At 45.3% G+C, this 23,987-nt stretch overlaps 1 protein-coding gene across 2 annotated transcripts in view; it reads left to right on the top strand.

Moving 5' to 3' along the window:
* PLXNA3 (plexin A3) overlaps window positions 1-23,987 on the top strand; it is a 94,275-nt gene that overhangs the window by 28,901 nt on the left and 41,387 nt on the right. For both annotated transcript variants that reach the window (XM_075259132.1, XM_075259131.1), the window contains exons 3-5: window positions 526-708; window positions 14,321-14,449; window positions 15,445-15,545. In XM_075259132.1, coding sequence (XP_075115233.1) covers window positions 526-708; window positions 14,321-14,449; window positions 15,445-15,545 — 413 coding nt within the window. The remainder of the gene's footprint in view (window positions 1-525; window positions 709-14,320; window positions 14,450-15,444; window positions 15,546-23,987) is intronic.

Genomic DNA, 23,987 nt, shown 5'->3' with positions numbered 1-23,987 from the left:
AGGTCCGGTGACCATCCTCGTTGGCAGCCATATCGATGGTCTCCCATCTTTCCCACAAATATGCAGGAGAAGGATTTTTGTCTCTAGCAGCAGAGGACGACTCAAGGGTTTGTGTTGGTGATGTTTTTGAGGTGGAAACGCTCTATAAACTTGAAGAAGTATTGCCTATAAAACCGCGCCATTCATTAGGAAAATGTGAGTCTTAATGGGAGTGACGCACGCCCGGCTGTAAATCATGGAGGATGCGGTCACCTTGGCTCCCAGCTGCGTCCACGAAATCGCTGACCGCTGCTATAACTCATTGCTTGCTGAATTATCACCTTTTATTTTTTTTACTGCCTGCTATCTTAAGAACTACAACTCCCAGCATGCATTTTGCCTTTCTATCACTAGCTGTGGCCTGGTCTTGTCTTCCGCCCCATTCCCCTATTGGGCCCAATTGAGTGGAGTTGATAGTTGGTCTATGATGGGGGACATTGGTTCATTTTTTTTTTTTTTTTTAACCCTTCTGCTTGTTTCTTCCAGCCTATACCTATTAATGATGGCTTCTGTGGCCTGGCCTTAAATCAGCCCATCGGTGGTCTGAAGGTGATCGAGGGACTCCCGCTCTTTGAGGATAAAACGGACGGCATGGCTAGCGTTGCGGCTTACAGCTACAATGGGCATTCTGTGGTTTTCGTGGGCACCCGTGCTGGGACACTGAAAAAGGTAAGTGCCTCCTGGGAGGGGGTAGTGTAGACTGTGCTGTAAAGGTGCCCTGCCGAATGGACCACCCCTCTAATGTGTATGGGGCTGCCCTAAAATTAAACCTGTTGGAAGGAGGGTTTTTGAACATGCCCGATCCTCTGCCGTAGGTGTCTGAGGGAAGCTTATCTCTCTCTCATCATTGGATATGTGGAGATTTGATAAGCTGAGATTGTGACACAAACCCTTTAATAGGTGATGCAGTATCTGGTATCACACGGTAGACTTAAAGGGAATGCTTCACCAATTTCTTTTTTAAATGTATTTATTAAAACAAGTTCACTCTATCACTTTTTTCTGATCTGTGTTTATTTTTAGATTTTTTTTTTTTATTATTCTTTTCTCTGTACATCATTATATGGGCGGCCATCTTGCCTGTGCTTCTCTGACATCCTCTGCACTGTTAACAGCATTTAGCGATTTGCTTTACAGCACAGTAGTAGGCAGTAATAATAATCTGGAGCCAACTCATTGGGGTTTATGGGAGAGCTTTCTGGACTTGCTCTGTGCAGTCAGGGAAAAGAGAAGCTGCTATGACCTCATCAGTAGTGATGGGTAGGTGGTGTTATCTACAGAGGTGTTATCTTCTATTGTAATACTGTCTGTCATGTAAATGAGGTGAATGCTACAAAGGAAACTTCTACAGAATTGGCTAGTGTCTGGCTATATGGGCTAGTTCACATGGGGTTCCGAGTAAACACATTTTGTCGCGGCTTTCCGCTCCGGATTAGGCCCAATTGAATGGGCCTAGTCTGGAGGGTGATGTCGCGAGGCGGACGCTGTGGCTGAATCAGCCACGGAATCCGCCTGAAGAAAGGGCAACTCGCTTCTTATTTTCGTGAGCAGGAACAAACCACTCACGGAAAAAGGAAATGACAGATCCCCATTGATTTCAATGTGAGGCGGCAGGATTTTGACACGGACTCCGTGTCAAAATCCTGATCATTTTGCCCCGTGTGAACTAGCCATTATTAGGCTTAGTAGCGAATTGAACCAATTAATTAATTAATTAATTTTTTTAAATTAATTTATTTTGTAATATGTTTAACATAAAAACTTAGTTTAAAAACATAGTAAATTTTTTGGTGACCTATTCCCTTTAAAAGGGATTTTATTATTAGAATTCCCTTTTTTTTTAACTGAGTATACGTAGGAACATCCTTAAGAAAGGCTATTCTTCTCTTACCTTTATTATTCTGATCCGTGTTGCCGTTCCTGAGGAATATCTTATTTCTTCCATATGTGAATGAGTTTTCATACAGCACTGGGGGCGTCTCCTATGCTGTTCGAAAACTCTCCAGCGACGCCTCCATCTTCTTCTTCGGACAGCCTCTTCTCCGAAGAAGAGACAGCCTCTTCTCCCGCGACACCTTCATGTCTTCATCCAACAGCACCGAGCAGGAAAGGCCACAAGAAAATGGCCGATGGACATGCGCAGTCGTCGCTTTTGGATGAAAACATGAAGGTGACGCGGGAAAAGAGGCAGTCCGGAGAAGAAGACAGAGGCGTCACTGGAGAGTTTTCAAACAGCACAGGAGACGCCCCCAGTGCTGTTTGAAAACTCATTTACATATGGAAGAAAGGAGATATTTCTCAAGAACGGCAGTGCGGATCAGAATAATAAAAGTAAGAGAAGAGCCTTCCTTAAAGAGGACCTTTCACCACTTTTGGGCACATGCAGTGTTATATACTGCTGGAAAGCTGTCAGTGCGCTGAATTCAGCGCACTGTCGGCTTTCCCGATCTGTGCCCGGTGTAAAGAGCTTACGGTGCTGGTACCGTAGTGCTCTATGGTCAGAAGGGCGTTTCTGACCATTAGCCAGAGACGTCCTTCTGCCTCGCGGCGCCTATCGCGCTGTGCTGTGGAGCGGGGAGGAACGCCCCCTCCCTCTGCTCACACAGCTCGTCCATAGACCAGCATTATCAGGAGAGGGAGGGGGAGTTCCTCCCCGCTCCACAGCACAGCGTGATTGGCGCCGCGAGGCAGAAGGACGTCTCTGGCTAATGGTCAGAAACGCCCTTCTGACCATAGAGCACTACGGTACCGGCACCGTAAGCTCTTTACACCGGGCACAGATCGGGAAAGCCGACAGTGCGCTGAATTCAGCGCACTGACAGCTTTCCAGCAGTATATAACACTGCATGTGCCCAAAAGTGGTGAAAGGTCCTCTTTAAGAATATTCCTACGTGTACTTAGTTAAAAAAAATAAAAAAAATAAAAATTCTAATGATAGATCTAATGGTAGAATCCCTTTAAGTGATGAGGGCTGAAGATTCAGTATCTGAATGGAATGGGCATCTTGTTGCTAGCTTTTTACATTGGGTGTAGAGTATTGGTGCATTTTGGTGCAACACCCAGGTGGAGAGAGTTTGTAAAATATTAAAGGGGTTTGCCCATGAGGGTCAATTGGATCCCCATCGATCACCAGGACAAGAGTTGCTTGCACTCCTGTAAGGCTGCTGGAGATAGCAGGAGTGTAGTGCTTGGAATCCTTGTTTATGTGGTCGATGAGGGTCTCAGCAATTGGGCCCCCTCCAACCTGCAGCTATTTCGCAATCCTGGGTGTAAACCCCTTTAAATTATTCAGTGGCGTTTGGTTGCGTTTTAGGTCACTCCTAACTCAACCAGGACGCTTCTTCTTAAAGAAGACCTTTCACCGATTTGGGCACAGGCAGTTTTATATACTGCTGGAAAGCAGACAGTGCGCTGAATTCAGTGCACTGTTGTCTTTCTCGAACTGTGCCCCGGGTAAAGTGCTATCAGTCCCGGTACCGTAGCGCTTTACAGTCAGAAGGGTGTTCCTGACAGTCTATCAGGAACGTCCTTCTCCACAGCAGCGCCTATCGCGCTATGCTGTGTGAGTGGGGAGGAACGCCCCCTCCCCTCCTGATAATACTTGTCTATGGACGGGCAGTGTGAGTAGAGGGAGGAGGAGTTCAGTACAGCACGATAGGTTCTGCTGTGAAGAAGGATGTACTGACTGAATGTCAGGAACGCCCTTCTGACTGTAAAGAGCTATGGTATCGGGACTGATAGTTCTTTACCCGGGACACAGATCGGCAAAGCCAACAGTGCGCTGAATTCAGCGCACTGTCAGCTTTCCAGCAGTATATAGAACTGCCAGTTCCCATATCGGTGAAAGGTCCACTTTAAGGTGTCCTTGAAAAGAAAAAACTATCCGTCACTGTCTCTCATTGAAAACAATTCCGATTGGAAGTTAGAGCTCCAAATTTCTTTTTGTGAACGTGTTTTCACATGGCAGCTTTATTGCAGAAATTTCCGCAACTGGAAATCCATTCTGTATTTCTGAATTGGGTTGTTTGTGTAGCAGGTGCAGGGATTTCGGCAAGACCCATCAGATGACCCATCAGACTCCTAGGCTATACAGGAACATAAAGGGAGTGTAAGAATCGTTGCCAAGATATCGCTGTTTTTGTAAAAATGCATATTAGCTCTTTGGAGCAACAAGGGTGTCACCATTGCACTAAAGATGTTCATTTGCATATTGGCAACAACGGCGATGTCTAAGTGATTCACAAGAGGACTGTATGATTCAGGTGACTCTGGTGAGGTCTGGTGACATTCCCTTTAACAAGTAACACAGTCAAAAGGTTTTTTGCAACTCATGTTGCGACATATCCTATCATCAATATTGGGGACTTGTGACATTTCAAAGTGATGTTGCGACCTTCATGTTGGTTCATGTACTTGATCAGATGCTTAGTTTGGCAGATCATTACAGACCCCGAAACCTTTCCTGGTCTGACCTGAGTGTTAGCCACACCTAAATCCAGCCTTGGCTATAGGAATTGTCAAAGACTTGAGCATTGCCAGCTAAGGAGGGGTTAACATTATAGACCCACATGGGTACAGAAATGATGGCCGTCGGCCTAGGCTGTAACATAAGAGACCAGGTACATTAGGGTGAGGGGGACGAGCAAGACATCTGGTTCAGCGCACGAGGGAGAATGCTCAAGGTTTTGGCACACAGTATAACTGACGCGTTTTATAGATCGGCCTTCACCTCGGCTGGGGGAAAGGACAGCGAATTCATCACGTAGCGCTATAAATCCCAACCGCCATACAGATAATTAGTCGAGAGCTTTCCGTGCCCAGATCTCGTCACTTCTTATTGTTCCTGTAATGAGGCGGCTGGAAGTGGCGGCCATTATCCTATAGGCACGCGGATGTCTCATTCTGTTTACACAGCGGCCGCTCATATTTCACTATAATTTACGCACTTGACCCATTCATTATATACAGGCTTCTGTGTTTACAGCTACTCATTGTATAGCTATATACCATGCACACCCCGCAGAGCTAGAGCCGCCCATTCTGGAGGTTACTCTGAGCTCGAGACCTCTTATGTCTTCAATCTATAGGAATAATAGTAAATAATGTGGTGAGAGGTTAATATTGGGTTAGAGGCTCGAAGGTTTAATGGTCTTGGCAGGGAGCTGATCTTTGGGGAACCATAAATTAAAGGCGTGCTCCTCTGCAGTGACTACATTCATGTAGATTCATTAGGATTACATACCTATGCAGGACCTGTGCGGATTTCTCCTCTTACTGTCCCCCCCTTTCCCCCAGTATATTCTGCAGGAGGTGGTATGTCAGGTTGACTAACTACTTGACTTCCAGTCTGGGTGACCACCTTATTCCTGCGCTGTGTACTGGAGAAGTCACAGGAAGTTGTATCTGCTAGAAGTCTGCATTGTTATAGCATGCCCCTCCCGATATGGGAAGTCAAGATAAAGTAGGAGAGAGGATGGTATGAGGTGAAAGTGGTAATACACACGCATGCTCAGCTCGGCCTAGGGTGCTCTTAAAGTGAGTCTCTGGTGGGGGTGCTGAGTGTCAGGACCCCCACCAAAGTATCAAAGGATTCAGCTTTGAGCTCAGACTCTAAGGCCATAATGGGCCAGCAGAAGACCCCCACATTTGAAGGGTACTATGGGCTATTTTGTAGGGATTAATGGCGGTAGAACCCCCAGAATACTTTCACCTGGTGAGCCCCAGGAACCTCCGACACTGCCCACTGATCTGATATTGATGACCTAAGTCCTAGAAACCCCTTTAAGAACAAAAGGGTCAGACATGTTGATATCTGACATGCCCAATCCTCCGACATAGCAGAGAGAGTGGGTCTGCCCCCATAAATATAAAATGTTTTATCGGTAGGTTTGGTCCACCTCCATTGCCACCTTACATGTTAGGCTTTGTGTAGGTTATGGTGAAGGTCAGTCAGGTCTTTAAGCAGGGACTTGACTACCAAAAACAAGTTGTCCCCTCGAATTTCTCCAATTTGTAGGCCGTTGGCTTGTTGCGTTCTTGTCTACAGGTTGTCTGTGACGGGCGGTACAACATATGTTTTCTATAGTCCTCTGTGCGCCCCATCCATGTGATGCTCACCCCGTGATCCGTACTAAATCAGGTACATTTTTCCTGGGGTTTGATAGACGAGAATGTGGTTATGGAGCTTAGCTCAGAGGGCGGCCGGCCCAAGGGACAGGCGGAACATTAAACTTTTCATAAAACGGTGTGAAATCTGAGTCCGCGGCGCACAATCCTTCCCAGCTGGAATCCATTAGCACACTCCTGTTTTACACATTTCTTTTTAGTCCCGCATATATTTATGTCTCCGGCACATCAACATGCTTTTCTCTTTTGCTTTCGGGCCCCCTCCCCCCAGATCCTGCTATTAAAGGAACACTCTTGTCTGACTGTAGTGACCATTTTATTTTTGCGCTATGGTAGACTGGTATAGCCTAGGCCAGGTCATCATGAATGCGACCATGGTCTGATGATGAAGGTGATCTTGTCTGTGTCTTAATGGTCTGGTGATCGATTTGTCTGGTCTGACCTTTGTGATCCTTAAAGGGGTCTTCTCAAAAAACAGCATTTATCCCCTATAATGTGGGTAAGGGGTAAGTGTCCAATCACTGGTACACTACCAATCTTGAAAATGTGGATCCCATGTACATCCATTGGATTTCATGCTGCCCCTCTTCATTTTTATAGGACTGTAGAAGAGAGTACACTGAAATGTGGGTACACAGGATCCCCTCTTTTTTGTAATCAGTGGGTTTCCCAGTGACCAGACATTTCTCTCTGTGCTGGATGGGGAATATGTATTGTTTATGGGGAAAATCCCTTTAAGCTGACATTACTAGAACGTTCTTTTAAGGCAGCCATAGATTAATGTCAGTGTGTGAATGATTTTAGGGTCACGATACTCATTATAGAAAGGTTGGCCTGACCTGCTGTCTGATATATGGGGGCTTCCTGACTCTGACAGCAGCTTACGTCACTCTCCCTATTGAAAACGCATGCATGCACAGCGGGGCCAAGTGTGTAGGTGTATTGGGGATTTGGGAGGAACAGCCGTCGGATAGGCCCATAAACCTCTCTAACGGGCAGATGTTATTTAGGTCATTCATTGCAGGGGCCGTTATGTGTAATAACTGACTATGAAGAGGGCACAACTTTTGGATCATAGTAGTTTATTTTTTAAGGCCATTTTCACTGTCAAAACTGTCTCATGGGTGTTACTCTCCTTGTGTAAGCGGGGTGCCCCTACACAGTATGGCACGGTCAGTGCTAATAGAGCAATTTATAGGGACAGACCCCCAACCGGTAATAGATATTCATAAATTTCATGGAGGAATAATAGAAGAATGGCACAACACAGAATTCTAAGAAGTTCTCTTTAAGAAGGAAAGTCAACAATATACTAGGAAAAATGATAAAGGGCCTATGCATATTGCAGAAGTGACAATTAAAGGGATCCTTTCACCTCCTATGCCAACTCTAGATATTTCCATTATTCAGCAGATGGCGCTATACTGATTCTGACACAGTTGGAATTTTTTCTCTAGGCCTCACCATTCCTGAGAAATTGGTCTTAGTTTCAGCACCCACTATTCTAACTGGGCGCTCTACTGACAGATGGGCAGTCCTAGACTATCCGCTTCAGTTCAGGACAGCCCAGCTTACAGTAGAATCAGTGCTGAAACTAATAGCACCAATTGCTCAGGAATGGTGAGACGTAGAGAAAAAAAGAATCCAACTGGGTTGAAATGAGTGGAGCAGGGCCAGTTACAGGATTTGAGGTTGTTGGAGGTGGTGAAAGATCCTCTTTTTAAAGGGGTTTTCATTTTAGGAGTAGAAAAGACTCCTTTTTTTCGTTTTACGTTAGAGATGGCGCCTCACTAGTCCTATAGGATGTGTCTGGTACTACATGTGGCTTTAATGCAGTCCCTGTCAGTTTACCTATGTCGCACACACACTTATGACCTATTAACCACAGTAAATTTTTGGGACGTGGGAAAAAAAAACCAAGGGTTTGTAGAGAAATCCTGTAGAAGTTGAGTTAGTCAGGTATGAAGCTGCCAGTCCAATGCAGTCTGTGGTGCCGACCCTATGAATATAATTCTAGTTCTCCTTCATGTAAACATCACGCCCATGAATAATGAATGAGGAATACAAAGGTAATTAACGGCAAGTACATTAGTAGTCCGGGTATTATTTACTTGCCTGTAAGAGGCTTCAGAGCAATAGAATGGGATGGTTTAAAGGGGATTATGGATCATTTAACAAATCTATCAAGGCAAGTCCCTTTAAAGGGCTTGTTCAGAGTTAGAAAAACATGGATGTTGTTTTCCAAAAAAACAGCGTCACAGATGTACATAGGTGGTGTGTGGTATTGCAGGTCAGTCCCATTCATGTCAGTGGAGCTCAGCTGCAGTAACAGACACTGCCCATAGACAGGTGTGACACTGTTTCTGGAAATGAGCCGCCATGTTTTTCTATATGTCCACTTTATTATAGCCCTCAAAATGGATCGTTCATGTGAAAGTAGCCTAAGACCATGTCAGTCATGCAGCAGTCATAAAACAATGAGGGTAAAGGCGAAGAAGTCTGTGATGAACAGACCCTCATGTATCTTTCTATGAAAGATACATGAACCAACGCAATGAACCAAACCATCACTTTGGTATTATATCTTTTCTATTCTTTTATCCCATTTTATTTAACGTATTGTATTTTACTTTTGTCTGTATTTGCTTATCCACTGATATATCTCTGTATATTTGTGGCTAGTCCTGACCCACTTGGGTTAATAAATATATGACATTTATAAAGCTTGTTTCGTGTTATCCTATGAGCCCAGGTACACTCACGGGATGTGAGTGGAAGGTAAGAAAGGTGATTGCAGGTATGCCAAAGTGGTTTGGTGAGGCGAGATCCTTCACAGAGTCTCTATTTACATGTCCGTTTTTTGATGTGTTCCATATTTGTCTGTTGTGACAGACTCACGGACCCAATAGAAATCAATGAGTCTGTTTTTTACTGATGTAAAAACCGGATTGACGTCCGAGTTATGTCTGTTAAAAGCAGATCAATGGGTTGTTTAAAAAAAAAAAAAAAAAAAAAAAACTATGAAATTCAGCAATTTTTTTTACGAACGTTTAAAAAGGATGCAGAGTGGATGACACTCAAAAACGGACAATCTCACACAAAATTCATGCAAACTGTCCATCGTAAAACCTGACCAAGCCTGTCTGCTTGTTAATATAATAGTGGAGATCCCTGAATGGGACTAGTGCCCCTCATAGCTCTGGAGGACTGCAGGACTGCAATACCTTATTTTACCTGTGGAAGTGCTGTAGAGAAATTAAGCATTTCATTTAAAAAAAAAGAGTCCCGGCTGCATAAGAGTGCAGGAAAAGGTTGTCCAAATGAGACCATGGCAATCTAAGGGCTCTGCGTGTGTCCGTCCTCGGTGATTGTGACTTTAGATCATGGGATCGGCAGGAATCCTCATCTCCTCCGAGAAATAAATATTTATGGGATGGAATAAGGAATCGCAATCGCTCGCCTAATGCCCCTGATACTACTAAGGAATAATGAAGGCGAGCATCCCGCCGCGTTTGGATATAGTCGCATTGCTGCCTCTTTATTGCTTTTAATAATCACTATTATGTCTTAGGGACCTTAATTGGTGCGGAGGACGGGGCCCTAAGGGGCTGATGTTTTTAATCCTACAATGGCGGCGCAGTCTACACCTCGTGCTATAAATAGGGTTAATTATAGTGTTTGGAGCAATGTTTGTGTAAGGAGCAGGCACTCTTTAATTACATCCCGCAGATGATGTATAGTCCTCATGGTATAGGGATGTATAGTCACCCAGCTTTCCGAGAAGCATGATGATTGATATGGAAAGGCCCTTTAAGGCTTAGTCCTCTGCAGGTCACGAGCTGGTCGGGCGCCATGTGTTTTGTTATAATGGAGCATTTTTTAGCGGTTTCCACCAGTCTATTCAATTACTGTCTGCAATAAAAATGAATCCTCTCTCTGAGCTGCAGATCGGCTTCGGAGATATTAATTATTTTGTTGCAGAGTTATTGAGAGGCGGCTTTTAAGCTGGTGTGGTTAAATAGCGGTAAAGATCGCCGCTCGCCAGACGCAGCCTGATTCATCACCCGTCAGGTTGAGAAATCACCTTCTTACTCAGACAGACTCCTTTTATTAAAGGGATGTGCTGACATTTGTCAGGAGTCAATATAAAATGTCGCTCTCCTCATCCGCCTTCTGGAAACTTCCATCATTCTTGCCATAATAATTTAGAAAATAAAATAGTGGTAAAAAATGCAAACTAAAAGGCAAAAATGTAATAAAATAATTACAGTGATAGTTCTGAACAATTTAAAGGGACTTTGTCTTGTTGAAAATGAAGTCCGATCTGCGGGCAGCATGTTATAGAGCAGAAGGAGCTGAGCAAATGGATATTCCGGAGAACTTGTCATTTACTTGTTTACATCTCTGGGGCTCAGGAGTCCAGTGGGCGGTGCTAATCAGTGATTGACTGTTCTTACAGTCAGTCATTGAATAGGACTGCCCACTGGACTGCTAACCCCAGAATGAGCATGTAGATGTAAATGAAGTTATACTGATTTTAACTCATTCCAATATGTATTACGCTCCTCCATCTCTATGCCATTCTGCCCTCTGTTTTTGACATTATAGGTTCCATTTAAAGGGAGTGTGTCACGAGACCCCAGCATATCCACTCAGCCTGCAGATAGATAGGTTAGGGTCATCTGAATGAAACACTTAGGTAAGAGAAGCAGCCTTGTTCGAGGGACTGTATTCAAGTGGGGAAAAGCTGCAGTGCTAGGCACCGCCTGTAGATACAAGTGGCGCTGTTTTGAGCAGACTGTAATCTCGGACATAATTCTTTCATCCATTTTTTTTTTTTTTTTTCTGTTTGTGTGATTGGAATTTCTTGTCTTTCCTCCAGTCCTCCACCCCTCCCCCTTTTCCCCAAACCACCGTCATTCCCTCTCCTTCTGCTTAATATTTTATGTTAATTCTCCTGATGGATAAGAGATTACTGGCAAGAAGTTATGTATGAAATGATTGCTTGGAGAGCAGAACTCGGCACTTAGCACTGAGCTGTCAGAGCAGAGGATGAGCAGAGACCAGGCAGGGTCCTGCGCTGTGCGAAATGACGTCATAGGAGGCAGATGAAGCTGGCGCTGGGCATGGGATGGAGAGCCATGGATAAGAGGGTCAAGCAGACTGATCAGTGGTGTGGGCCAAACAGGCAGGGCATCGCTCTGGGGGACCTTCAGGCGTGGATAGTACCGACTGGACACTACTTGGCAGTACTTGAACTACTTTACTGGGCGCCACATGGGGCAGGAACTGCTCTGACTAGGTACTGGATAGGGCATGGGCCATGCAGTTCTGGGTTGCAAATTTGGCATTTTTGGAGGGCTTGAGGCTCTGGTATCTCAGGCTGTTCTGTTTATAACTGTGGCCTTAGCTAACTGGGCATTGTTCAGGTATTGGGCTCTTGGTTGGCACTGCATGGGTCTTGGCTTTTTTGCGTGGCAGTCTGTCTACCCCTACATAGGGTGTGGGTTACTCTGCCTGTCAATACATAGGGCGGGGGTTACTCTGCTTGCTACTACATAGGTCACAGGACTCTCTGTCTGCCACTATATAGGGCACAGACCTCTCTGCCTGCCACTACATAGGGCATGGTCCTCACTGCCTGCCACTACATACGGCACAGGCCTCATTGCCTGGCACTACATAGAGCGCAAGCCTCTCTGCCTGCCACTACATAGGGCACGGCCTCACTGCCTGCCAATACATAGGGCATCGCCTCACTGCCTGCCACTACATAGGGCAAAGGCTACTCTGCCTGCTACTACATAGAGCATGGGCTACTCTGCCTGCTACTACATAGAGCACGGGCTACTCTGCCTGTCACTACATAGAGCACGGGCTACTCTGCCTGCCAGTACATAGAGCATGGGCTACTCTGCCTGTTACTACATAGGAGAAAAAAAAAATTTCAACTATAAAGTGCAAAAAATTTTGTCAAAAAGACAAATTCATAAATGAATGACGTTTATTAGAAGTAATTAATAAAAATAAGAAAACAAAGTAACAAAATGAATACAAATAAATTACATATTAGGGTGCATTCAGACTACGTAACGCCGGGCGTGTATGAGAGCCGTACACGCCGGCATTACGGCAGACTGCCGAACACTTTCCATTCACTTCAATGGGAGCGCTCGTAAACGCCGCTGTTACGAGCGCTCCCATTGAAGTGAATGGGAAGTGTTCGGCAGTCTGCCGTAATGCCGGCGTGTACGGCTCTCATACACGCCCGGCGTTACGTAGTCTGAATGCACCCTAAGACAGAGGAACCAAAACTACCAGAAAAACAATGTGGAAGGTGCATGGATCATACTGGTGCAGGGCATAAATAAACATACAATGCTGTTTTAAATTATTCAAAAGACAATGTCTCAATGTAGCATGATTGTAAAAATAAAACATAAACCCCTCAACCAAAATCATACAATTGGGGTGCAAGATCTACAATGTTTTTCTGGTATTTTTAATTCCCCTGTCTTATATGTAATTTATTTGTATTCATTTTGTTACTTTGTTTTCTTATTTTTATTAATTACGTCTAATAAACTTCATTCATTCATTTATGAATTTCTGACTTTTTGACAATATTTTCTGCTACTACATAGGTAAAGGGCTACGCTACCTGCTACTACATAGAGCACGGGCTACTCTGCCTGCTACTACATAGAGCACAGGATACTCTGCCTGCTACTACATAGAGCACGGGCTACTCTGCCTGCTACTACATAGGGCACGGGCTACTCTGCCTGCTACTACATAGAGCACGGGCTACTCTGCCTGCTACTACATAGAGCATGGGATACTCTGCCTGCTACTACATAGGTCACGGGATACTCTGTCTGCTACTACATAGAGTGTGGGTTACTCTGCCTGCGATTTTATAGAGCACGGGCTACTCTGCCTGCTATTACATAGGTCACGGGCTACTCTTCCTGCTATTACATAGGGCACGGGCTACTCTGCCTGCTACTACATACAGCACGGGCTACTCTGCCTGCTACTACATAGGGCACGGGCTACTCTGCCTGCTACTACACTGCTACTACATAGAGCACGGGCTACTCTGCCTGCTACTACATAGAACACGGGCTACTCTGCCTGCTACTATGTAGGGCACGGGCTACTCTGCTACTATGTAAGGCACGGGCTACTCTGCCTGCTATTACATAGAGCACGAGCTACTCTGCCTGCTACTACATAGAGCACGGGCTACTCTGCCTGCTACTACATAGGGTACGGGCTACTCTGCCTGCTATTACATAGAGCACGGGCTACTCTGCCTGCTACTACATAGAGCACAGGCTACTCTGCCAGCTATTACATAGGTCATGGCTACTCTGCCTACTACTACACAGGGTGTAGAACACTGCTCAGGGTTGAGGGCCGTACATCCTCTGCACACAGGGCAGTCCTCGTGGCTGTGGTGTCAGCTCATGCCAGGATGCTCTACTTTATCTTTAGTTGTACCGAGTTCAGCCATTGTGAGCAGCTGGACCAGCGCCCCCCAGTGGGATATTTTCCTTCCTGCTTATGGCGGGCACATTCTCAGAATTACATGTTAATTGTTTTCTAGCAGATGTTATTCAGACACAATTATAAGACGACGGCTGTGATGTGAGATTATGGCGCTGAGTCTACATGGCGGCGAGCTGGCACTTTGGACAAGTATTCTTATCCTTACACACTGACATATCTGTAGGTCGCCCGATCCGCGCTGGGGTGTGAAGTCCACCTTTCGTCTTGTGTGTTTATCCCCCTCCCACCTTGACTTGACTGCAGTCCTATGTAAATCCCAGTAGCTGCATTGAGTTTGCTCTAATTACAATCCCTTCTGTCCAAGGCCGAGCAATTCCTCATCTGTCCTCTGGTTAGGACCGGCCGCCAGCATAGCCTCTTCCCCCATATTACAGCCCCCTGGATCTGTCACAATCTGTTCCCAGTCATAGAGACTAATGATGTTTGTCAAGACTGAGGATTGCAAAGAGCGAGGGGATGAAAATTTGTAGAAACATGAAGGGGGGGGGGGGGGGGGGGGGGCTGCAGATACAATGCTCGGTCACACAAAGACCCCAGTGTCCTGCAGGCACTCACCACAAGTGTTTTCTTGCCTTGACAGATTCGTGTAGACAGCCCAGCCGATGCCATCTTGTATGACACAGCGATCGTGGTGCCAGGAAAGCCCATCCTAAGGGACATGGTGTTCAGCCCCGACTGGCAGTCCGTCTACATCCTGAGCGAGAAACAGGTGAGAGTGCCAGACCTGAAAATCTGAAAGAGAGTCCTCTCAGCATCCGTTCCATTATGGGACCCCCACCAATCGTGTCCTCCAGGAGAGTCGTGCCCGTGCGCTACTGCGCCATTCATTCTCTATTCCACTGATGTACCGAGCATCAGTGCACATGCATGACCAAATTATTCTACTGGGACACCACTTTTAAGGACTGTAGGTGCCCCCTTTAAATTGTACAGCCATGATAAATCACGTCTACTCTGGGCTGATTGGGAATGTTGGACTGCTAAAGGACTCAATAGGTTATGACGTATACGTAGCATGGGTCATCAATTGCAGATCCATGGGGGGGTATGACACCTGGGACCCCTAGATATCAGCTGTTTTGCAGTGGAAGCTGTCCACCCTAGGTGCTGTTTCTGCTTTACAGGCCATGTGACATCACGTTCCTCAGTCACATGGCCTATAAATAGCCTGAGCTGTAATACCAAGCACAGCCACTATGCAATGTACAGCGCTGTGCTTGGTGACTAGTGAAGAGGGCTCACCTGAACGCTGCAGTGTCTTCAAACAGTTGCTCAGGGAGGTCGGGTATCGCCAGTGCTGATCTATCCTAAAGGTTATTTAGCTTCGGGAAACTCCTTTAACCATGTGATTCCTTCTAAATGGCCTCCCCCAAATTCTTGGCCATGTTTTAAGGGGCTCTGCCCACCTCTCCTGATGTGTCTGTTTCAGTAAATACTTGTATTCCCCATAGAAGAATAATTCCGGTGCCTATTTTCTAGTAACTTTTCATTGTGATGCTCCTCTATTATTCCTCCTGGAAATGTATTAATAAATCAACATCTGGGTGTTATCATTCCCCTCGTCAAAGAGGTGTTCCCTGTGTAGTATCAGTATTTATGAACCCCCCCAGAATGACAGAAATGACAGAATGACGGAAACTGTGCCTCGTGTAAATGATAATCTGTAGGACAATTGAGGCTAATGAACATTTGATCTTATTACAGGTCAGCCGTGTTCCCGTGGAAAGTTGTCAGAGGTATAACACCTGTGGGGAGTGTCTTGGGTCCGGAGACCCCCACTGCGGCTGGTGTGTCTTACACAGCAGGTAGGACACCTTTTCCAATGTCTACCCCCTGCCTGCCTTGTATAGGATGACAATAATATATTTGTTAATTTATTCTTCATGACTACACTTCAGGACAGGTTCTAGTCAGCCTCTCTCAGTAGTGCAGCCTCAGGCTTAGGGCCTATATGTTAGAGCGCTGATATCTTGGCCTAGACTTAAGATATCAAAAATCGGCTTTCACTTTTTTTCCTGTGCACTAAGAGGCCTTTTAATAGCTGCTGGTTGGCGCATCATCTAATCATCGTTAGATGGATTATAATATAAATGAATAATAAGCATCAGCGTCAGGTATTTCATGTATTCGCCGCCGTCTCTGTCGATTTGTTTTCCCCTCTCTCTGCTTATGCACATTCCCAGCTAATAGTTTACAAGATATCCGCTAATGCACAACTTAATTTATGAAAATATGTTGTCTTGGCTCCGCCGAGGGCTTCGCCAGAGAGCCAAGACTGCACATTTTCATAACTGAAGCGCCATCCTAGACAATATGTTGTCTTTTCTTCCCCCCTAAGTAACACATTCTGTTAATGGTTTGTCGCTTCTGTAAAAAAAAAAAAAAAATTTCCCTCTAACTTCTGCCCGTGAAAGAAGATGATTGTTCAGTTGCTTGGCAATCTGGATGATTAGTTGTGACATACAAATTCGGAAGGGGGGAAAAGTAAACAAGACCATTTTGTGCGCAGCGTGATTGCGTTCCGGGTTCTTCCATTTCATACGTTTTGGAAGATTGCTGTTTATGTAAATGCGACACATTTAATTTTGACGTTTTTTTTCTTTTCTTTAATTGTGTTTGTCAATCCATGTGACTCGGCGGATATGAATATTTTTGTGACTTTTTTTTTTGTAACATGGTTAGTACATACATGCATGTGTTTTTTTTGTTTTTTTTTTCCTTTTTTTATTTTTTATTTGCTATCATATTGGAAATGTTTAGCCAGAAATGTGTATATCCCACAGATTTTCATAGGAGTCATTTTATAATATTTTCTAGAACTTTCCCTTTTAAAAAAAAACAAACAAAAACAAAACACTGCTGCTTTCATAAATGTGGTATCAGAGCTCAAGCCTGATTCCAGGACACAACCCATGGTGGCAGTTTTTTGTTTTTTTTCCCTTTTAATCAGATTGTATTTATTAAGCTTTTATTTCTGCAATATATTAAAATACGAAGAAAATATGGCAGTGTTTTTGGATAAGGGAAGTTGTGGTTTCTTAAGGAATGTTTAAGTTACTGGAATCAGACTGTATAAACCACTTTAAGTGTCAGACCCAGAAATCCCAGGGAGAAGTGGACTTTACATTCTCTTATATTACCCTCTACAAGTACAAGTACATTCTGTTTTAGAGATCCCCCATTTATTTGTAAGCCTGTTTATATAGTGGGGAAGGTACCAGAATAGATCGAATACCCCTCTCTGGAGGACTGCAGGGCTGCACTACCTTGTTTTACCTGAAAAGGTGCTATAGATAAACTTATGCAGCTGTGTTTCTTATTTTGGACATTGCCTTTGTTAATTGCAAGTAGGATCCAACTCCTTTCATGACTACAATGGGGACTACATCAGAATTTTAGCATATTTGAGGTTGTGGGGCCAGAATAGGGGTTTATCAGCAATCCCACGATATATCGTCTTTACATTGGGAATGGGATAATTGTGTAGTTTTTTGGGTTTTTTTCCAGCACCCCCAAAGGAGAAACTGTGCATTACACCATGTCCACTCCAATCAATGTGTTATGTGAGTAAGGCAGGACAGGAAGGGTCCTCCATAGAGAGAGATGTGCGTTGTTGCTGCTGTCCTCTCTGTTTTGCAGCTTATAAAGGCAGTGAATGCTGAGACTTGTAGTCCTACAACAGCATTAACTGTGTGTTTCAGATTTAACAACTAAAAAAGTGATAAATGTATAACAATCTCCTTTGATCCAGCAGTTTCCATTCTACCAGTGGTGTGGTGATGGTCTAGGGCAGGGGTCTGCGGGTGGGTCGGGCACAGATAGGGCTGTCAGTGGAGGCGCAGGATTGATGTACGTGTCTGGGTGTCTGTTTCTCTTTTTCCTGGCTGGATTTAACAAGGAGGAAGTATTGTATTCCCCTTCCCCCCACCCAATGGATTTAACAGTTGTGTGTTCCCAGGTGAGGAGAGAAATTCTCCAGACTAGTCCGGTCACACGTCAAGCATAGCAGAGCCCAGCCACAGCCTTAACCCTGTGTGTGCCCTTTACATGGGCAGCCCAGGTGCGAGCAGTCAAAAAAATATCACACTTTGGGAGTATTCACATATGGCAGATTGTTGCATACATCTGAATGGGGATAACAGAACTCCATGCACATTCTGCAGAAACAACCCTGCTCAGATGCATCAAATTTAGTTTCAGTTGCAAAAATTTCAGTGAATATCCCCTAATAGATTATTCAGCCCCTCAAGTGTTCACTTCTCACTGACCACACACTGGCCCCCCTCCCCTTATAACCATAATTACCTCATTAACTAGTCTGGAATTCCCCTCACCCATTTATCTTCCTCCTCACTTCCCCATCAATGCCTTGTATTGCTGGCCTGGAATGTCATGCGAGCCAGTTGCAGTTTTGACTGGCAGTGTCTGATAGCACTTGTAGTTGTACAGAATCTGGCAAACCATGTTCTTTTAATTTAGAGGGGGGTTTCCAGGCAAAGTGGAACTTCAGGGGCCAAAGGTTTACTTATTACTGACATTGCAATACCAGACACAGCCCATGGGTAGGGGTGGCACTGTATTGGGGGAAAAACAGAGATGTTTTTCTCATCCTGGTACAATCTCTTCAAAAGGGGATTTCTAGGCAATCTGGAAAACCTAGGAGGACCAATGATCTTTGGCAGAAATTGAAGCGGCTCAGGTGACCCACTGCGGCCAATATCTCACCTTGGTAGTTACAGATTTGTCACCACTGATGCATCAGCAGTGACGTCACTGGTTCCCGACATGTGACGGCCAGTGATTGGCTCCAGAGTTCACCTCAGCCAGTGCGGGTACAGAAAGGCACAGGGGACAGACACCAAAATAGAGGACTAGTGGTAGGTATCACGGCCTTTTTTTTTTTAATTTCCGTCCCCCTCCCCCCCTTCATGGGTTTTCCATTTTGCCTAGAAAGACCCTTTAAAGAGGTGTCAGAATCGCAAAAAATGTCTTTCTCCCTGCAAGAGCAGCACTCTTGTCCATATGTTGGTTCTGGCATTGCGGCTCAGTTCCATTCAAGTAAATGGAGCTGAGCTGTAATACCAGACCCAAACCAAGGACAAGTGTGGTGCAGTATCTTGGAGAACACTAATAGGGCTAGTTCGCACGTAAAAGCCGCCTAGCTTATTTTGGTCCTGAAAAAAAGCGCTTCCTAATTAGGAAGCGGTATTTTGATCTTGAGGCGTTTTTTGGAGCGTTTTCTGTAGCAGTTTTTGGTAAAAACTGCTTGAGAAAACACCAGGCGGTTTTCCCCTCCCCTAAAAGTGAATGGACTGTGAAAAAAGCGTTGCGTTTTCGGTCGCAGTTTTTTTTTTTTGGCAAAAAAAGGCGCCAGAAACGGGACGCGTCTTTCGCCTCCCATTCACTTCTATTGCTTTCCTCAGATGTAATTTGCCTGAAGAAAGGTCATGTTGCTGCTTTTTTCTTCTGAGGGTTTATAATACTGGCTGAATGTTAATTCTCTATATCTGTAGCCCGTTTCTTCTTTATATACAATTATTGGAAGGGTTATTATATAGGGACGCACCCATAGATAGGGTGAGGTTCCGGACGGGGCACTGGCTAATTAGGGCGGTGACCCTGTGACAGGCTTTAGGGTGAGTTTAGTCCCTCCCATTCAATTCTGTCTAGTATAGGGACTGGTCTGCATTTCTTCCCTATATCTGAGACATTTTGCCAGGTCACATTATTCCCTTCTGGTCGTTACATTGGAGTGGGGTAAGTGGATTGGTTACCTTTTGGGTCCGCTGTGTCCCTTTGGTCATTCCTTTGACTTTGATATTTAAACGTTTTTTAGGTCCTTGTTTGCCTTATGTGTGACTTTTTCATGTGCACTATATTTCTATTTCTATTTTTACCTAGGATTATTAAAGGTTAAGTTTTATTATTATTCTCATTGCTCTTTTTGGATTTGTTCCTAATATTTGCATCTTGACAGTGAGTTTGGATTATTGTTTCTTTTTTCTGCTAGCAGAAAAACGAAAGCTAGTGGTCTCCATAGACCACCATTGTATGGAGGCAGATTTAGAGGCGAAATCCGCTGTCAAAATCTGCCTCATTGCCCCCGTGTGAACTTACCCATACATTTTCATTATCTTGGTACAACCCCTTAAATGTTTTGGCAAATAATGGTGTAAAATTAAAAAAAAAAAAAAAGTAATACCTTACCGACCCCTGACAACTTCCTGGACATGTGACCACTGCAGTGCACGACAGAGGTCACAGCTGTAGCCAGTGGTTGACTTCATTGGTCAAACGTCCATACTGAAACATTATCACGAGAGGCCAGGGTGTCCAAACAGGCAGGGGATCTCATTTTGCTGCAGCACGGGGCGCCTGTAATGTGGGAAATGTTTTATACCATTCTAAGCTTTTCAGGATGCTGGACAATCCTTTTAAGAAGGGGGTGTGTAGTGTCGGTTTTTACTTGGGCTTTATAGGAGCCACCTGGCACAGGGCACAGTGTTCTGTAGTGTTTTTTGCCTTCCTATATTCTCCATTCATCTATTCCTCTGACCAACTCAGTGACAAATATGGCCGAACCCTCAGTATGTGCATGTTCAGCGTCAACACCCTCCACCCCCAGATATCGAACAAATCTTTCCCCCAGTCATTTTTCTTTTATGTGCGTGCCCAAAACATGCAAACAATATCCCACCCAGAGAGCGGCAGCCCCCCCTCCTGTCATATACTTGGCCCCAATCCTCACATCTGCCCCAGGCAATGCCAGGGATTCTTGTCATGGCGTAAACAAGTACAACGGCCTGGCGGGGTCATTACACCTGCTCTCTGCGCCAGGCCGGGCTGCGACGTTCCATCAAGAGCTTGTCAATGCCAAGCAGGCTTGTCTCGTGTCACTCAAATCTCGGAGAGGTGGGGAAGAGACCGCTGTTTGATGTCTTTTTATGAGACACTTGGGTTGTCTGCTCCGGGCCAAGTCTGATTTTCAAAGAATGCTTTTAAAAGGGGAGACAGCTGGGAAAGTGGCTCGCTCGGCTGTCTCTTAGGGACGGTAGATTTAATGTCTGACTTTTGTAGGGTCTGCGGGAGCTTTGTGCCCCCTGGGAGCGTCTCCTGAATCCTGTACACCACTGTAATGGTCCGGGCTGTCTCCTAGAAGACGTGGGATCAGCCTAACATCATATCTACCCGGCTCAGTGGTACAGTGCTCCAGCCCACGCAATGGTTGTGCCCTACTTATGGAGAACAGAAGATATTACACAGTGTATGATTTTTCACACGACCGAGTTTCTCAGCCGCGTGGTGCCCATGATCCGTGAAAAATCGAACACACTCTAGAATGGGCCCATGGATACAAAATGCTCCCACATGGATCCACAGCACACGTGGTTGAGAATCGGCTCGTCTATGGGGCTGATATATCAACAAGCCGTTCCCATGTCAGCCCTGATAATCCCTGCCAGAATTTGGCCTAATTTATGATGAGGTGCCAGTTCTGTCAGAAATTAGACGCAGCCTCCGGGGCACCTATAACTGTAATGGAGGACAGCTCTTGTAGCTATACCTGATGTATCTACACGGACTGTCTGAGAAACCCTTAGATGTGTGCTAAGAAGTCTTGGCCTGTGAGGATTGGTCATACTACCTATGCAGGTGTCATGAGGGCACGGTGGTGCGGTCTGCTCTCAGAGACTGCAGAGCGGAGCCGCTGCCGCGTCTTTCCATGCCCACCCCCTCACTTTTCCATCCCTCAGTTGTGGTGCAGTGCTGAGGGTCTGGATTATCAGGCAGCTCCACACTTCTAATCCTATTAGGAGGGGCACAAATCCTGTTTGGAGAAGCCTGATCCAGTGGATGTGCTCAGTATGTGCCCGGGGAGGGTCCTCACACACAGCTGTCTGACAAAGTCCCCTCAAGGCCATCTTCACCTTCTGCTGCCGACTAAATCAGTGCACCCCCAGCCTGGTTTTATGGGGCCTGGTCTTGCATTGCACCCCCTTTCCCTCAGCACACACTCCTGCCCCTCATTGTAAAATAACTGTGTAAAGCCAATAGTGTCCTGGTACAACAATGCCGCCTTTGTAAGGCGACCTGGGGGCCTGCATAGATCTGCGAGGTCTCTGCCCACTGGCAATGTATTGTCTGTAGTGCATTGTGTGAACGCCTCTCAACAAAATCTAGATTTTTCATTCAATTTTTTTCCCCCATTACATTATAAGTGTTCGCCATGTTGGATTCTGACTGTTTACACTTATCAGTCACTTGGTGCTGCTTATATGGCTAGGGCTACAGGGTGACTTTGGCCACAACTCCCATCGCACGACCAAAAGTCTCCATGTCATGCTGTAAGTGACCCCGAGATCGCAATGTGATGCCATTCGCTTATGTTAGTGAATGACACAGCGATCTCTGGTCACTTAACAGCTAAAGTCACCGTGTAGTCCTAGCCTTAGTTCTGTCTGTTTCTGAGAAAGCTGGGTGTCTGTGCTTTATATTGCTCCTTTTTGGAGGAACGTGAGAATTTGCCAAGTTTGCAAATATCATGTGATCCCTGTTGGGCATACCCAGCTTTCCCAGGCTCCTGCATGTTATAGCTGCATAGTTATTCAACAGTAATGGAATTTGGAGCGGATCACTTCAGATTGTTGTGCCGTTCAGGGGAGGTTGGAGGGAGAACTGGGTGACGGATGCTTCTCTAGTTATGGCAGCCTTATTGTCTGTCACTCAGTTTCCTGGAAACAGATATGACGGTTAAATATATGATTTTTGCTTCAGTTTACTAGGATTTGGCTTCTATAGATGAGCAATAGCTCCTTTGTGTCCGCTCTCATCCTGTTTCTCTATTACCCCCATCATCCCCTCTGATTAGGACCCCCCCCTCTGTTTCCTTGTCTTCCTCTCTATGCCAGCCGAGGAGTGCGCCATCCGTCATCAGCTCCATTCTTCCCGTCCACTTGACAGGTTCCTGTGTGTGGGACACAAATGATTGTGCGATCACAAGTGATGATGTCCCCGTCAGCTCCTCGCAGCGGTGGATGTGTGTTTGCGAGCAGTATCGTGGCAGGCTGCAGTGTGACAGTCTCTTTGCCTCCAGCCTGGCGCTGCCGGGCACTTTTCGACTTCTCCTGATTTTTTTTTTTCTTCTTCTTTTTTCCTGAAATGTCAAAGCACTTGCTGCCTGCTTGCTCCGGCACTAATGAGCCCCCCTCCTGAGCCCCCATCTCTCAGTAGTACTCCCATCTTCAAACAGCCTCTTCTGAGTCTGTGGTTAACCCTTTACACGCAGGATCCGTGCCTTGTGTGGATGTGAATGGGCCCTAAAGGAAATTATGACACGCAGCTATAACTGTGGACGGCCAAAAAGACCCATTTAGACCAATTTTTTTTGCTCGTTTTCAGATAATAAAAAAAATTAACTAAGGCCCAGACTGGGCTGCAGATCATGGTGGAGATTGATTTTTTTTTTTTTTTTTTTTTTTTTTTTTTTTTTTTATTTTGTCATAACACGGTTATCCAAGGTGAAAAACTTCAGAGTCCAACCATAAACCGAAAACTGCCGTCTGACCATACACATGTGCATACAGCATAGCCCACCACGGCTATGAGATATGCAGATGCCAGGGCCTTTGGCGCCTCTTATGTCATAATAAAAGGTCAAGTTGGTTATATCTATTGTTACCTCACCCTTGTATCTCATGATGGTAGACGTCGAAGAATTGTTGTGTGTCACCATTCACATTAGAGTTCATAGAAATTGTCCGGATTTGCTGACAGACAAGTAGAAAGATCTTCTTCACCTATTTTCGTATACTAAAAAAACCAACAGTGCAGCAACATGTAATAAAGAAAATTGCTAAGCACTAGAGATGAGCGAGCACTGTTTGGATCAGCCGTTCCGAACATCACGATCCCATAGAAATGAATGGAAGCACCTGGCACGGCGACCGGCCACCGGCAAAGTGTTCGTGCCAGGTGCTTCCATTCATTTCTATGGGAGCGTGCTGTTCGGAACGGCTGATCCAAACAGTGCTCGCTCATCTCTACTAAGCACCAATTTGGTCCTAATCTGCAGGCCTGAGTAATGAGGTAACCAGGACAGGTCTCCTAGTGACCACTGACTTCCTGTCTTGGTGACCACCGTTTCATTACATACATAGTAATGGTCACCAAAACCAACTATTTAGGTAGTGGGGGAGTGAGAGGGCGGCATAGGAAACCATACCCAGGATAAAAACCATAGAAACGGT

This window comes from Leptodactylus fuscus, chromosome 11 (assembly GCF_031893055.1).
Source record: "Leptodactylus fuscus isolate aLepFus1 chromosome 11, aLepFus1.hap2, whole genome shotgun sequence".
NCBI lineage: Eukaryota > Metazoa > Chordata > Amphibia > Anura > Leptodactylidae > Leptodactylus > Leptodactylus fuscus.
Note: the sequence above shows the minus strand (reverse complement) of the source record. Positions and strands in the feature narration are given on the sequence as shown.